Source organism: Gymnoscopelus braueri, assembly GCF_963280865.1.
Source record: "Gymnoscopelus braueri genome assembly, chromosome: 15".
Classification (NCBI taxonomy): Eukaryota; Metazoa; Chordata; class Actinopteri; order Myctophiformes; family Myctophidae; genus Gymnoscopelus; species Gymnoscopelus braueri.
The window spans coordinates 30,400,552-30,418,024 of record NC_137620.1 but is presented as its reverse complement, the minus strand read 5'-3'; the positions used below and the strand labels follow the sequence as shown (position 1 = coordinate 30,418,024).

The 17,473-nt window shown below is 38.8% G+C and overlaps 2 protein-coding genes across 3 annotated transcripts; both read left to right on the top strand.

Annotated features, from left to right (window-relative positions):
* Positions 1–970: 970 nt before the first annotated feature.
* LOC308101481 (butyrophilin subfamily 2 member A2-like) lies at positions 971–3,942 on the top strand (the record flags this gene model as incomplete). Its single annotated transcript, XM_080450897.1, has 4 exons — positions 971–1,100; positions 2,117–2,171; positions 2,307–2,663; positions 3,644–3,942. The coding sequence occupies exons 2-4, from the start codon at positions 2,117–2,119 to the stop codon at positions 3,940–3,942; spliced, it is 711 nt and encodes a 236-aa protein (XP_080307023.1). The 5' UTR covers positions 971–1,100.
* LOC308101155 (butyrophilin subfamily 2 member A2) lies at positions 1,014–16,453 on the top strand (the record flags this gene model as incomplete). 2 transcript variants are annotated; one of them, XM_080450518.1, is made up of 10 exons in its annotated part: positions 1,014–1,065; positions 9,946–9,988; positions 11,690–11,744; positions 11,938–12,291; positions 12,648–12,926; positions 13,036–13,143; positions 13,251–13,280; positions 14,221–14,262; positions 14,810–14,884; positions 15,843–16,453. In XM_080450518.1, the coding sequence occupies exons 3-10, from the start codon at positions 11,690–11,692 to the stop codon at positions 16,451–16,453; spliced, it is 1,554 nt and encodes a 517-aa protein (XP_080306644.1). In that variant the 5' UTR covers positions 1,014–1,065; positions 9,946–9,988. The 2 variants fall into 2 exon arrangements, with proteins under 2 accessions (XP_080306644.1, XP_080306645.1); XM_080450519.1 differs by lacking the exon at positions 1,014–1,065 and having other exon boundaries at positions 9,750–9,988; positions 13,045–13,143.
* Between the last annotated feature and the right edge of the window lie 1,020 nt (positions 16,454–17,473).

Genomic DNA, 17,473 nt, shown 5'->3' with positions numbered 1-17,473 from the left:
AGCGTTGCCTGATTTTGTGAGAGAAATAAGCAACCAGGTCTAGGAAAACAAGCCCAAAAGAAGCAACTTAATTAGGCCACATGAGCACTTTAAACCTATGTATCGAATGAGATTGACGCGTTGTACGAGCTTGCAGATCTGCTATTTTCAAAGAAGAATCTTGAAAAATGTATGTTTTTGAAACATTTTAAATGCACGTTTATATGATGTTTTTGCATAGTAGTGTATATTTGTCTGTCATGTTTCAATGACAGACAATTTTGTAAGGGGGTTCCTGTCTGGCACAAAATATTTTCAGATCTGTGGCCAACAGGCCAAGTACATGGGGCGGGGGGGTCCTTGACATGAAAAAGTATGAAAACCACTGGTTTAAACAACATTAGAAACAAGCCCAAATAAGCAACTACACTTTAGAAACAAGCCCAAAAAAACGCAACCCGCAACTACCAATATTTACAAGTAACTTTACAGAAAAACAAGCTCCAAAGTCGCTTATAATAAGCAGACATGGCAACACTGTTCCCGTTCTCTTCTCTTACTCGGTTTATTTGGTTTAGCTGAAGCTTGCTTTTAGAGCGCCCCCCTGTGTACGTAACACAGCACAGCACAGAGCACACATCCACTAACTAATAAAGAATAACACATTCCATTCACTGGGTTTAAAAAAAAATACGATATTAAACATGACTATATACCGTGCAAGTTTGTATGTGTCCGATTTGTCCGTACGTTATGTGCATTGAAAACTTTGTTGAGGTGTGAATTTAAAGTTGTTTTAAATCTATGCGTGTGCCTGCGCGTGCTCCTGGTCAAATGCACGGCGTGCAAGGCCGTCCAGTGAGCATTGCACCCTGCACTGCACCATTATGTGAAAGTAAAAGTAAATTCTATCCTGTCTTGTGTGGAAAAACAGGGAAGGGCAGCAAGGGCATTCAGGGATATAGGGATATTTATTCGTTCTTTTTGGCATTTTATTCATTAATTACTATAACGGAGACTCCAATAAGCTTCTAAGAGTCTGTTGTACGGAGGAGATTTTTCTGACACGTTGTGGAAACACTGCAAAACGTCACGTTTTGGGAACCACAGCGAAACAAAAGGTAGGCCTAAGTGAAGCCCGTCCTCAACCAGGTGAACAAAGTAATCAGGAGGCCTAACTCATAGCCTAGCCTACAGTGGTGAAAAAGTACTTACATGTTTTACTTAACTTAAGTAAAAGTATACTACTATCTACTGCAGTGTAGAAATACTCTGTTACAAGTAAAAAGTCCGGAATTAAAAATGTACTTGAGTAAAAGTAGGCCTACAAAAGTATTGGTGTCAAAATGTACCAAAAGTAGAAAGTAGGCCCATTATGCAGAATGTCCCTCACAAGTTTTCAAATGTATGAAATGTATAAAAAATCTTGGGATAATAGCAGATCTTCAAGCTCAATGCTATTTTCAAATGGCCGAAATGTATATATGGCTGAAGTGGGTAATTTTACAGTATTACAGTTTTGTAATAATAATCAAATTCTGCAAAGTTACTAGTTATTAAAGTTTTCAGATAATTGTAGTGGAGTAGGAAACGTACAATATTTGACTCTTGGATGTAATGGAGTAAAAGTAAAAGTACTGAAAACTGGAAATACTCATTTGGGTTTCTGGTAACATTATTGTCTATTTATTTTGTATGTCCGTGACAAAAAAGAACTGGGAAAACTGTTGCGCCCTTCTTTGTCCTTTGGTCAAGTTGACTGCAGGTGCAGTGGTCTCAAAATAGCACTACGAAGGTCCTGGGAGGACTGAAACGTTTTTAATTCACTTTGAGCACCGAGCACAAGATGAGCATTATAAAATAAAGAAAACATATTTTCTTAAAGTCTGTCTAAGGAGTTTTCCTTAACTTGCATGCAGTGAGCGAGTCTCCTTCTGCCAGTTTACCTGTATGTCCGTGACAAATATAAAACATCGATGGAAATGTCCATCACAAGCTGGCATGGTGATGACCCCTGTATGATACTACCAATAAAAAGTTATGGTAACAACCATCCCACTGTTGAACTGTTTTTTTTAAATGTGTTATGGTTTTATTATCATTAGATTAGGTTACTAATTCCTATGTTTCTATGCAGATGGTGAAGCTGTATCTTGTTGCCGTTCTCTGTGCATGCTCTATTGCAGCTTCTGGTAAGGGCGCTTCCCTGTGTACCTTTCTGTGAACATTTTTGAAAAAGTTTGAGAAACACTGAACTAGACCACCTTTATTAGCCTACTGTATGAAGTAAAATAAATGACAATTGGTGTTTTCCATGTCACTTTCAGACTCCCTCACAGTTCTTGTCCCCGCGGCTCCGGTCGTAACGCTTCTCGGACACACAACCCATTTACCATGCTGGCTCAACCCACCAGAGGACGCGGAGGGCCTGGAGGTACGCTGGTATCGTGGTGACCACCAGTTCGACGCCCCTCTCTTGTTTTACAGGGAGAGAGGATACGCCCCGAACGGCGAGGGTCGTGCCTCATTTGGCCTGCGAGACGCTAAGTCAGACGGGCTGAGGGCAGGTGATGTGACCCTGAAACTGGTAAATGCCACACTGCAGGATGCAGGAGTGTACACCTGTTATGTGAGCAGCAGTCATAAGGGCTATGACAAAGCCAGCGTCAATCTCGATGTGACGGGTAAGTTGATTTTTAAGATAGTAGGTCAACACTAGCTGTAGTATACAACCCTCGTAGACGTATTTATGATTCTGACGTTTTCAATCTACGAGAGTTGTAGGGTGCACTTCCCATAGTGACCTGGACTTTCTGCACTATGCCCCGTAGACACTCCAAACATTGTACAAAATGAAAATAAAGGCGCTTACCGCCGAGCCCCAAATGTTAACTGGGTCTACGGGGTAGTAGTGTAATGTAATAATCCATATCTTTCAATAAAGAAGTGTTTTAATGCCGTCTGTGGCCGAACGCCATTTTTTCACCCTCGTTTACTTCCTGTTTACATTTAGTGTAATTCCGGGTTTCACCGGATGCGCCCCCTCACTTCCCGTCACTACCGCCCATTGGGAACTTCCGACAGAATCGGCCACAGACGGCATTAAAACACTTCTTTATTGAAAGATATGGATTATTACATTACACTACTACCCCGTAGACCCAGTTAACATTTGGGGCTCGGCGGTAGGCGCCTTTATTTTCATTTTGTACAATGTTTGGAGTGTCTACGGGGCATAGTGCAGAAAGTCCAGGTCACTATGGGAAGTGCACCCTACAACTCTCGTAGATTGAAAACGTCAGAATCATAAATACGTCTACGAGGGTTGTATACTACAGCTAGGTCAACACCACCATTATTAAACAGGTTATTATAAACCACCTTTGGACATGTCTCCCCCATATTGAATACAAGTTTCCATGCATCGAGATTCAAGACTTTATTGTCAAATGTCCATCACATAGTGATAGAAAAATTCCATACAACAACAAACATAAAAACAGCAACAACAGATATATAGAGCTGTAGTAGTACATATATTCATATACTGTATGTGTATACATTCATACATATGTATACATACATACACGTGATAATTTAATTGTCATTTCACCAACTAATCATACTAATCCCTTCCTGCTTTATAATTGTTCCTTGTTTGTAGCGGTGGGCATCTCTCCTCTCCTGTCAGTAATGTGGAAAGAAGATGGCTCTGCGAATGTGAGCTGTGAATCTAAAGGCTGGTATCCAAAGCCTACATTGCAGTGGTCCAATCAGGATCAGACTCTGGCTGCAAAAGGCCTAGTCCATAGCAATGACACCAGTGGTCTGGTGTCTGTCCACAGCTGGATACTCCTCTCCACTGATTCCAGGGTCACCTGCTCTGTAGCCTTGTCTAAAGAGGAGGAGAGGCAGGGAAGAATGAACCTGCAAATGGGTGAATGGGAGAATGTGTTTTTATGAGGCTGCTGAGTACACATGTGTATGTGCAAGTATGTGTGAAATACGTTGTAATTTGTAATAAACAGTAATTTTGTTCAATTCAGGGACTGGAGGTTCGACCACTGGATGGAAGGTTGTGTTTATCCTGACCCTCTTGGCTTTGCTAGTCAGTATGGCCATACTTGCTGTGAAGCACTTCAAATCCAATAGAAGTAAGTCTGTTGATTGATTTGGATTGAAATATGCAGCAGTGGCATGATAATACCATTGACATGAATTAACTTTTATATGTTTGTTTTGGGGGTTTTAGAGAAGAGATCCCTCCATGAGCTTGAAAACGGTATGGATTTTTTATTTTATTAAAAATAAATGTATCCTCTATTTAAAGTTAATGAATACATAGTTGTGGCTTTATATTCTGATAAACTCCTGCCCCTGAAATTGTAGATGTCCCTGTAAGACTAAAACTGATTCACTTCTTAAGTGATGTTGAACTGTGGTAGTATGCTGTAGCTACCTGGCTATGATACAAATCCACATATCATCTTTATCAGTTGCTCCGTGTAGAACAGGGTTTGTCTTTGTCCCGTCAAAAGTAGACCCTGAGTAGATACTGAGAAAGTTGTATTATAGGTGATAATCTATGCACGTGCACACACGCGCATGTGAGTGATCGGCGATTGAAATAACCATTTCAATCGGCTCTGTTAATCCACAATATATATTGAATGTTATTCTATTTACTTGCATAATGGGGACACTTTAGTGTTGTCATATACATTTACCTTGCAGACGTCACCTCTGTAATTTAATTAATGAATCCATTGTCCAAACGTTCTCTTCGGACTGCTTCAGAACATCTGACAGTGTGCCTACACCTACAGTACTTAACAGGTCACACAATGGACCATTGATATGCATCCAGCCAGGGTCATTCCTATGTTAATTCACGCTGTTGACACTCTGCACTCTGACTTTGATCGATACGCAAGGTCTCACGGGCGCGCGTGCAGCTCAAACAACTACTGTAGTCAAAGGCTCTGAGTACACCCCTGACATTGAGTGACATTATTGGTAATGTTTTTGTACTTTACTTGAGTTTCAATATTAATCCATGTACAATACTTCTAACAGTACTTAAACAGTTGTAAGACTTTTCAGAGAGGCTATAACTGCTGGAAAAAAGCACACTATACGCCCCTTTAAAGTTAGAATGAAGTAACAATGGTATGATAATGTCAATATACCAACATACCAACATTGTGAGATAATGATATACTGTACTGTATCTGGGAAATTTGTGTGCAAAGCTATAAGAGCGCTGTGTAGATTTAACTTTTAGTTGTTTTCACTCTTACAGGTACGGCTCAAGAACGTACAGCTCTTGTTGCAACAAATCAAGGTAATTTGTTCAGTAATTGCTGATCCATTTTTAGCATATTTGACAATGATAATATTAAAGCTTCAATATTGGACTTATTGTAATGAATAGAACATATGGTAGATTGTATTAATATGTAAGTAATGTGAGTAATCTCAAGTTAGCCTACATTATATAACAGTATTTATTTCTTGTGGGGGGAATTGTGCGTAATACTGTATGTGTTTAATAGTTAATCTGTGATTTATATTTCAGGAACTAACTAACTAACAATGGAAGAGAAAAATGCACAATCATTCTAATAATTCTTATCATCACTCAGTATTATAAAGCTTTATTAGTACATGACATTACTGATCAAGTGTTTGTCCCTGTACTTGAGTTTTGATAGTAATCCATACGTAATATTATCAGCCATTTGATAATCCATACAACAAACTGAAACAGTTCTAACAGTACTTAGCTTGTCGTATGACTTTTCAGAGAGCTACAACTGCTGGAAAATCATGAAAACAATTTAGTCTCTTGGATGGTATAATGTTAACATAGCAACTACTTGGAGTCGTGAGATAATGATACATTATCCGTTTGCAGAGCTGTTTTGAGTTCAGTGTAGATTTTACTTTTATTTGTTTTCTCTCTAACAGATATGCCAGACCTGAACATACGACAGACAGCTCTAGATAATATCACCAAACATCAAGGTAAATTGTTCAGTAATTGCTGGCATATTTTAGATCAATTCTATTAAAGCTACACTAAGTAGCACATCTGCAATGGTTGCGGAGGTGGTCTGCCTACTCTTCCATTGAGAAATTTAGACTCTGGTGTCTAGTAGAACACATAACGGTTGACAATGTCAGTAATTTGAAGCAGATGGTGCACCGGATTGGACAGTAGATGTGCCACCATCTTTACTGTAGACATCACATTGCAATTACCTCTCTTCATTGAGAGAGGGAGATGATAAAACATATTGCACTAGTTTTGGACATAGTTTATTCTTTTCACCCTAACGTTCCTGTCCCTTTTCAACAGTGAATGTCACACTTGTTGAGACATACAATGGATATGTCAAAATGAGAGTGAAACAAGATGGAGTGATTGTGAGAGAGAACGTAGCTGCCCTCCCTGACGGTGAGGAGGTTACTCTGCTGACATCTATACATGGAACACCTGGCTTCTCTTCTGGTCAGCAGGGCTACTGGGAGGTTTGTTTGGGTGATTTTGAAAAGGCAGGTATCAAGAAATCCTGGTGGATAGGTGTGGCAAATGTCAGTGTTGCAAGTGTCAAACCAATGCCAGACAATGTCCCACTCCAGTCCTTTCCCTCTGCCTCTGATGGCTTCCTGTTCTTATCCTCAAAGGGAGATGAAATCTCGGTTAACACACAACCTGCTGTGGTACTTCCTGTCACATCTAGACCAGAGATACTTGGTGTATACTTGAACTACGACATGGGAGAACTTTCCTTTTATGATGTCAAAACCAAAAAACATATTGTCACTCTAGTAACTAAGTTCACAGAAGAAGTTGTTCCCTTTTTCAATCCTGGGAGAGGTGACTTAGCCATTTTGAAGATTTTACATCGAAATAACACTGAAGGAACAGGATCAGAGACTGAACCTCTTTTAAATTAACCAAAATAACGACTGCTTCTGATATGCAACGGTACTGTATGTAACATATACGTAGATCAGTGGTTCCCAAACAATGGGTCGGTACCCATCTTTATGGGTCATGAATAAATTATTCCACCCCCCCCCTCATTTCCTACAATACTTTTTTTAAATAATTTTCTGAACACAAAAAAAGTCAAACATTTTTCAAAATAAATTCATAAAATAAAAGGAATTCCATTTAAAAAAAAATGTATGTCCCAGGGAGACATACATTTTCTCTCTTGGGTCTCGAGCTAAAACGTTTGGGAACCACTGATATAGATATACATTATCTCTTGAAGAGCCTAGTACACCCTGATATCCTCACACTCGCAGCAGAAACACAGAACATTATGCTATATGCAAGTTTTGCAATTTCAGCGCAGGTAAAGATGCAACGTTTCTTGACTGACTAAACTTCTGGCAATAGGATTTGTCACAGATTCACCTGTATTTTAAACATCTGTATGATCTCTAAACAGGAAATGAACACAAATCAAATCACACTATAGGCAAAGATTGTTAATTTATGAAGATACACCATCCCAATTGGAGCCACTAGAGGTGGAATAGTACACAAATCCTACAAATGGTAGGCGTGGTTTGCTTCTCCCAGGCACAGTATCCAGAGTTAACTGGTTTAAATTTGGTACTTGTTCAGGGGCAGCTTAACAATAACTCATATTTATCAGCACTGGTATCAGTTTATTTTCAAGGCTATTGATGGTAAGTTACTACCATACATCACATTGCGGAGTGGAAAAAAGCATTTACCAGACCCACCCACTCAAGCGACTGGCTTACAAATGAGTTTCCACCTGTTCAGTCTGAACTGGGAAAATCAGCTTTCTGCTTTGATGCTCCTATCTCATTCCCTCTGTTCACTGTTCATTCTACGTGTTCAGCTGTCAAAGCCGGTTGTACAGCTGTCAGTGTCAAAATTCCTCCACCTCCCCGGCCTCCTCCCTGTGTCATTTAGTTCTTATTGTTAATAGGATTATTTGTGCATTGTACTGTGGTTCTATGGATTGTGCTATGATTTGGTAGTTTAATTATGCATTGAAAGTTCAATGTTATGTTCAAGTAATAACTGTATTTCATGTTCTGCTCGGGGGGGTTTGTGATTTCAGAGATCTGTGTCATGCTTGCGCAGGTAATCTGTAAAATCACATGAGCAGAGTCACACCGCCAAACTGAATACAATATCATTGCAAATTTGCAATAAATGGTAAATGGTTAATAAATGGTAAATGGTTAATCCTGAGCTGAAGTGTCTAAATGAACTAGTATTGTGGTCTTGTCTACATGTTGTAAGCAAGTTTTTGGTAATTCATTTGTATATCAAAGTATAGGCTATACTGTAAGTGAACAATTGTGGATAACAAAAAACGAATTGTGAGTGGACTTGAAAAATAAACGTTTTTGAAACATTTTAAATACACGTTTATATGATGTTTTTTCATAGTAGTGTATATTTGTCTGTCATAAATGTTTAGATGAATTGAGTACAAAGGACCCCAATAGAAACAAGCCATAGTTCTTTCTTGGGTTTAAAATCCTGTTGACCTTGTATTGAACTGTACTTTGCAAACTGTTAATAAAATATTCAATCAATCAATCAATCAATCAATCAATCAATCAATCAATCAATCAATCAATCAATCAATCAATCAACCAACACACATTTTGTATGGGGGTTCCTGTTTGGCACAAAATATTTAATTTGGGGCAGGGGGGGGGGTCCTTGACATGTTTGAGAACCACTGGTTTAAACAACATTAGGAAAGAAGCCCAAAAAACCAACTACACTTTAGAAACAAGCCCAAAAAAACGCAACCCGCACCTACCAATATTTACAAGTAAGCTTAAAAACAAGCCCAAAGTCGCTTATAATAAGCAGACATGGCAACACTGTTCTCTTATTGGCTCGCTCTTAGAGCGCCTCCCTGTGTAGGTAACACAGCACAGCGCACACATCCGCTAGAATAACACATCCCATTCACTGTTTTTTTTTAAATGTTTGTATTATTACTATTTTTTTGTACGATATTAAACATGACTATACAACGTGCAAGTTTATTTAGTATGTGTCCGATTTGTCCGTACGTTATAATGTGTCCATCAAACACTGTTGCCCCTGCCCTAGCCCTGCCCCATCTGTGCCCACTGCCCACAAAAATGTGCCACCACCGCACTGGCTCTGGTCCATTCATAGCGTTAGAAGGAGTAACGCTATGTTACTTTCGAGCCGTTGTCCACACACACGCGGCAGCGCAGGCTGCGCAGCCTCTCGTCTGTAGTCAAAATAAAAAATACACTTTCGCTACTCACCAAAACAAAGACGGGTTTAAAATGTTAAAAGCCTAGTTCCTAGTAGGAACACTCGGAGCCCTCAGCCCCCCACCTCACTTCTAAAATATACTTTTTGGCCAGAAAATCTTTTTTTGGTTACTCCACTGCGCCCCCTACAGATCTTGTCAATAGAAAAACTCCATTGACCAGATCTGTAGGGGGTGCAGTGGAGTAATACATTTTCGGTGAAATATTTTATTTTCTGGCCAAAAAGTGTATTTTAGACGTGAGGTGGGGGGCTCCCAGTGTTCCCACTAAGGAAAGTAGGTTTTCAACATTTTAAAATCGTCTTTTTTTTGGTGAGTAGCAAAAGTGTGTTTTTTATATTTACCACAGACGAGACACGAGACCTGCGCTCCCGGGGGTGTGCGGTTAGCGTTACATTTTCCTATGGATCCGAGTTACCACCGCGCCATTATGTGAAAGTGAAAGTAAATTCTATCCTGTCTGGTGGTGAAAAACAGGGAAGGGCGGCAAGGGCATTCAGGGATATATTGAAGGGATATTCATTCGTTCTTTTGGCATTCTATTCATTAATTACGATAACGGAGACTCCAAATAAGCTTCTAGTAAGAGTCTGTTGTACGGAGGATATTTTTCTGACACGTTGTCGTTGCGGAAACACTGCAACACGTACAAACGTCACGTTTTGGGAACCACAGCGAGACAAAAGGTAAGTGAAGCCCGTCCTCACCTCAGCCAGGTTAACAAAGCTATCAGTCAAGAGACTAGGCCTAACTCTTAGCCTACTACTAGATAAGCCTACAGTGGTGGGAAAATTACTCACATGTTTTACTTAAGTAAAAGTATCAATACTGCGGTGTAGAAATACTCTGCTACGAGTACAAAGTCCGGAATTCAAAATTTACTTGAGTAAAAGTACAAAAGTATTGGTGTCAAAATGTACAAAAAGTAGAAAGTAGGCATATAGGCTACTCATTATGCAGAATGTCCCGGTTCACAAGTATTCAAATGCATGAAATGTATAAAAATCTTATGAAAATCGCAACAAGCTGATGCATTGAGAGATTGTAGATCTGCTATTTTCAAATGGCCGAAATTTACATAGGGCTGAAGTGGGTAATTTTACAGTACAGTTTTGTAATAATAATACAAATCTGTAAAGTTACTAGTTACTATTTTAATGTTGTTTTATGCCTTTGCTTTTATTTTATTTTATTTTATTTTTGTTTGCTTTATTGTTAAATTGGTTCTAACTGTAATTGTATTATTGCTCTGTAAAGCACTTTGATCTGCATTTCATGTCATGAAAGGTGCTATACAAATAAAGTTTATTATTATTATTATTATTATTAAAGTTTTCAGATAATTGTAGTGGAGTAAAAAGTACAATATTTGACTCTTGGATGTAATGGAGTAGAAGTAAAAGTACTGAAAATTGGAAATACTCCAGTAAAGTAAAAAAAAAAACAACCTCAAAACTACTAACAGGGGTCATCACCATGCCAGCTTGTGATGGACATTTTGATCAATATTTTATTTTTGTCACGGACATGGTCAATCATTTGATCAGAAACCCAAATGACTATCCCTAAATATAAACGAATGGACTCGTAATGTGCCATAGTGTGTATGCCAGTGCTACACATTTAAAAACTATTAGACTAGTACGTCTGCATAAACAATAGTGCCACGAACACTGAGCCACTATATATATATATATATATATATATATATATATATATATATATATATATATATATATATATATATATATATATATATATCAATTTAGCCACTGCTTTTTCATCTTATTTTAGACCGCTAATTCAAATAATGCAAAGAGAATAAGTCAATAGTTAAATATATATCAAACAATAATAGTAGTGCACATCAAACAATAATAACCATCACTGTGCATTGCTTGCTGATGAGACAAATACTTAGAATAATGCTGAGAGAGCTCTATCCAGATCCTTATTTCTTTTTCTCAGCTCTCTGTCTACTGGAAAGTTCTGGTCAAATGATTTGTGGTTTGTCAGAAAGTGTCTTTCCAATTTCCCTTTCTTCACTATCACTTCTATCACATACTATGCTCTATCACATACTGTAGTTGTTGCAATGAAAAATGTTCAAAGAAACAAATCCTCAAGTAAAGTACAGATACTCAAGTAAATGTAGGCTGTTACTGTCCACCATAGTGAATAGCAGTAGTTCTATGTCCATACTATGTGCATCGATATAAGATGTAACATTATTTTTCACCTATACTGTATATCCTGTGCACTATGCCAACCATGCTATGATACTACCAATACAAAGTTATGGTAACAACCTACTGTTGAACTGTTGTGTTAATGTGTTATGGTTATTATCATTAGATTGGATTACTAATTCCTATGTTTTTATGCAGATGGCGAAGATGTATCTTGTTGCCGTTCTCTGTGCGTGCTCTATTGCAGCTTCTGGTAAGGGCGCTTCCCTGTGTACCGTTCTGTGAAGCTGAAAAGGGTGGCAAAACAATTCTTGTGAAAAAATTGTCTGAAAATTTGTTTTGAACATTCTTGAAAAAGTTTGAGAACCACGGAACTAGACCACCTTTATTAGCCTACAGTATGAAGTAAAATAAATGACAATTGGTGTTTTCCATGTCACTTTCAGACTCCCTCACAGTTCTTGTCTCCGCGGCTCCGGTCGTAACGCCTCTCGGACACACAGCCCATTTACCATGCTGGCTCAACCCACCAGAGGACGCGGAGGGCCTGGAGGTACGCTGGTATCGTGGTGACCACCAGTTCGACGCCCCTCTCTTGTTTTACAGGCAGAGAGGATACGCCCCGAACGGCGAGGGTCGTGCCTCATTTGGCCTGCGAGACGCTAAGTCAGACGGGCTGATGGCAGGTGATGTGACCCTGAAACTGGTAAATGCCACACTGCAGGATGCAGGAGTGTACACCTGTTATGTGAGCAGTGATAAGGGCTACGACAAAGCCAGCGTCAATCTCGATGTGACGGGTAAGTTGATATGTAAGATAGTAGGTCAACACCACCATTATTAAACAGGTTATTATAAATCACCTTAGGACATGTCTCCCCCATATTGAATACAAGTTTCCATGCATCGAGATTCAAGGCTATTGTCAAATGTCCATCACTTAGTGATGGACATTTCATACAACAACAAACATAAAAGTACAGAACAACAACAACAGATATACAGAGCTGTAGTAGAAATGTACATATATTCATATACTGTATGTATACATTCATACATATATTCGTATACATACATACACATGTTAATTTAATTGTCATTTCACCAACTAATCATACTAAACTCTTCTTGCTTTATGATTGTTCCTTGTTTGTAGCGGTGGGCATCTCTCCTCTCCTGTCAGTAATGTGGAAAGAAGATGGTTCTGCGAATGTGAGCTGTGAATCTAAAGGCTGGTATCCAAAGCCTACATTGCAGTGGTCCAATCAGGATCAGACTCTGGCTGCAAAAGGCCTAGTCCATAGCAATGACACCAGTGGTCTGGTGTCTGTCCACAGCTGGATACTCCTCTCCACTGATTCCAGGGTCACCTGCTCTGTAGCCTTGTCTAAAGAGGAGGAGAGGCAGGGAAGAATGAACCTGGAAATGCCCTCAGGTGAATGGGAGAATGTGTTTTTATGAGGCTGCTGAGTACACATGTTTATGTGCAAGTATGTGTGAAATATGTTGTAATTTGTAATGAACAGTAATTTTGTTCAATTCAGGGACTGGAGGTTCGACCACTGGATGGAAGGTTGTGTTTATCCTGACCCTCTTGGCTTTGCTAGTCAGTATGGCCATACTTGCTGTGAAGCACTTCAAATCCAATAAAAGTAAGACCGTTGATTGATTTGGATTATATTGGATTAAATATGCAGCAGTGGCATGATAATACCATTGACATGAATCAACTTTTATATGTTTGCTTTTTGGGTTTTAGAGAAGAGATCCCTCCATGAGCTTGAAAACGGTAATGATTTTTTATTTATTAAAAATAAATGTATCCTCTATTTAAAGTTAATGAATACATAGTTGTGGCTTTATATTCTGACAAGCTCCTGCCCCTGAAATTGTAGATGTCCCTGTAAGACTAAAACTGATTCATTTCTTAAGTGATGTTGAACTGTGGTAGTATGCTGTATGCTGGCTATGATACAAATCCACATATCATCTTTATCAGTTGCTCCGTGTAGAACAGGGTTTGTCTTTGTCTTATGTATGTCCCCTCAAAAGTAGACCCTGAGCAGATACTGAGAAAGTTGTATTATAGGTGATAATCTATGAATCATTTCATACTGAATCTGTGTTATAGTACACATTGAGCAGTGGTGTACTGTGGATTTTTTTTACTAGTGGAGCGCTACGTCACGCGTACGTGCACACACTCGCGGAAAACCCGTGAGCAATCGCTGATTGAAATAACCATTTCAATTGGCTTTATTAATCCACAATAAATATCGAATGTTATTCTATTTACTTGCATAATGGGGACACTTTAGTGTTGTCATATACATTTACCTTGCAGACGTCACCTCTGTAATTTAATTAATGAATCCATTGTCCAAACGTTCTCTTCAGACTGCTTCAGAACATCTGACAGTGTACCTACACCTACAGTACTTAACAGGTCACACAATGGACCATTGATATGCTTCCAGCCAGGGTCATTCCTATGTTAATTCACGCTGTTGACACTCGGCACTCTGACTTTGATCGATACGCAAGGTAGACGCACTGTCACAGGCGCGCATGTAGCTCAAACAACTAGTCAAAGGCTCTGAACTAGTGGAGTGGTTCTTGTGAGATTGTGAGATAATGATATACTGTACTGTATCTGGGAAATATGTCTGCAAAGCAAAGCTATAAGAGCGCTGTGTAGATTTAACTTATAGTTGTTTTCTCTCTTACAGGTACGGCTCAAGAAAGCACAGCCCTTGCCACAACCAATCAAGGTAATTTGTTCAGTAATCGCTGATCCATTTTGGCATATTTGACAATGATAATATTAAAGCTTCAATATGGGACTTACTGTAATGAATGGAACATATGGTAGAGTGTATTAATATGTAAGTAATGTGAGTAATGTCAAGTTAGCCTACATTGTATAACAGTATATTGTATATTGTATATTGTGCGTAATACTGTATGTGTTTAATAGTTCATCTGTGCTGTATATTTCAGGAACTAACTGACAATTCTAATAATTCTTATCATCACTCAGTATTATAAAGCTTAATTAGTACATGACATTACTGATCAAGTGTTTGTCTCTGTACTTGAGTTTCGATCAATATGTATTATTATCAGCCATTTGATAATTCATACAACAATATTGTTAAAAACAATATAGTCTCTTTTAAGGTTAGAATGAAGAACAACTGATGGTATGACGTCAACATAGCAACTACTTGGAGTTGTGAAATAATGATACATTATCTGTCTGCAAAACTGTTTAGAGTTCAGTGTTGATTTTCCTTTTTTTTGTTTTCTCTCTTACAGATACTACTGATCGTGCAGATATGCCATACCTGAAAATACAACATACAGCCCTAGATAATGCCACCACACATCAAGGTAATTTGTTCAGAAATTGCTGTCATATTTGACATCAATACTATTAAAGCTACAGTCCGGTTCTTAGTTTAGGGAATAAAACATTATTTCATTACACATTCCTGTATGGTAGAGCAGTGTCTATCAACCCTGGCAAACGTCCCAATTTTGGGCCGGGGCTACTGCTGAGGTGTGCCGCGCCGTTTGAAGAAGGTTTGAAAAAAAATGTTTTTTTACAGTAATAATAATCAGGCATGCAAACAGCCCCGAGGTGAAAAGGGTGACAACATGCTGTTTATTTTTTCGGGTCAGGTGTCACACTATTGCCCTATTTGGATTCAAAACGGCTAGTGGAAGCTGAAAAGCTACAAGTTTGCATGTCTGAATAATGCAAAAACAGAAATATTTGTTTGCATTTGCTTTTTTTCTCCCTCATATATTTTCATAATAAAAAAATGCGTATCGTATCGAAATCGTATCGAAGTTGTGTGCCCAATATCGTATCGTATCGTGAAATTAGTGTATCGGCACACCCCTAGTGTGTGTGTATATATATATACTGTATATATATATATATAATTATATATATATATATACCGTATATCTAGCTGTGCCCTGGGATCTTTTGGCTATGCCAGGTGTGCCTTGGCACAAAAAAGGTTGATAAACACTGTGGTAGAGTATGTTATTACAATCTAAGTAGCACATCTGCAATGGTTGCTGAGGTGATCTGCCTACTCTTCCATTGAGAAATGTAGACTCTGGTCTCTAGTAGGACACATAACGGTTGACAATGTCAGTAATTAGAAGCAGATGGTGCACCGGATTGGACAGTAGCTGCGCCACCATCTTTACTGTAGACATCACATTGCAATTACCTCTCTTCATTGAGAGAGGGAGATGATAAAACATATTATTAGCACTAGTTTTGGACATAGTTTATTCTTTTCACCCTAACGTTCCTGTCCCTTTTCAACAGTGAATGTCACACTTGTTGAGAGTACAGGCAATAAATATCTCAAAACGAAAGTGATTCAAGATGGAGTGATTGTGAGAGAGAACGAAGATGCCCTCCCTGACGGGGAGGAGGCTACTCTGCTGACATCTATACATGGAACATCTGGCTTCTCCTCTGGTCAGCAGGGCTACTGGGAGGTTTGTTTGGGTGATGAAAAGGCAGGTATGAAGAAATCCTGGTGGATAGGTGTGGCAAAGGTCAGCGTGGCAAGTATCAAACCAATGCCAGACAATGTCCCACTCCAGACCGTTCCCTCTGCCTCTGATGGCTTCCTGTTCTTATCCTCAAAGGGAGATGAAATCTGGGTTAACACACAACCTGCTGTCGTACTTCCTGTCACATCTAGACCAGAGATACTTGGTGTATACTTGAACTACGACATGGGAGAACTTTCCTTTTATGATGTCAAAACCAAAAATCATATTGTCACTCTAGTAACTAAGTTCACAGAAGAAGTTGTTCCCTTTTTCAATCCTGGGAAAGGTGACAAAGCCACGTTGAAGATTTTACATCGAAATAAAACTGAAGGAACAGGATCAGAGACTAAACCTCTTTTAGCTGAACCAAAATAACGACTGCTTGAGATATGCAACGGTACTGTTTGTAACAACATATACATAGATCAGTGGTTCCTACCCATTTTTATGGGTCATGAGTATATTATCCCCCCCCCCCCCCCCCTCATTTCCTACAATTTTGTTTTTAATCATTTCAAAAGATAAAAAATAATAATTCTGAACACAAAAAAGTCAAACATTTTTCAAAAGAAATTCATAAAATCAAAGGAATTCCATAAAAAGAAACGCTTTAAGAAGTAGTGAAAATAACAGATCTACAAGCTCACAACGTGTCACATCGCAGCTTGTACAGTAGATTTTTATAGTTATTTTCACTAGTTTAGGTCCCAGGGAGAAATACATTTTCTCTCTTGGGTGTCCAGCAAAAAAATTGGGAACCACTGATATAGATGTACATATCTCTTGAAGAGCCTAGTACGCCCTAATATCCTCACACTCGCAGCAGAAACACAGAACATTATGCTATATGCAAGTTTTGCAATTTCAGCGCAGGTAAAGATGCAACGTTTCTTGACTGACTAAACTGGCAATGAGATTTGTCACAGATTTGATGTGTATTGCCCTGTATTTTAAACATCTGTAGCAAATCACACTATAGGCAAAGATTTTTTAATTTATGAAGATACACCATCCCAATTGGAGCCACTAGAGGAGGAATAGTACACAAATCCTACAAATGGTGTCCTAAGTAGGCGTGGTTTGCTTCTCCCCCTGAAAATCGTGTTAATATTGTGTGGCTTGTCACTAGCGGGTCCAATATTTAGTTCAGTGACCATGGAGCTAAAGAATGATTCAGAAGCTGTGTTCACGTGCACTCTTCCATTGGAATGAATAGACTCCAACCTGCTTCCGCTCTCCTAAAAAGGCGTCCACCTTCGTCACGCAGATACGGGAAGTAAACCGGAGATGGCATGTCTTGCTATTTCCGTCTCGGCTATAGGTCAATCTTGAGTGTCTGTAACCAAATACATACGCTAATGACTTATAATGTACTGAACAAATAGGAAAAGGAAA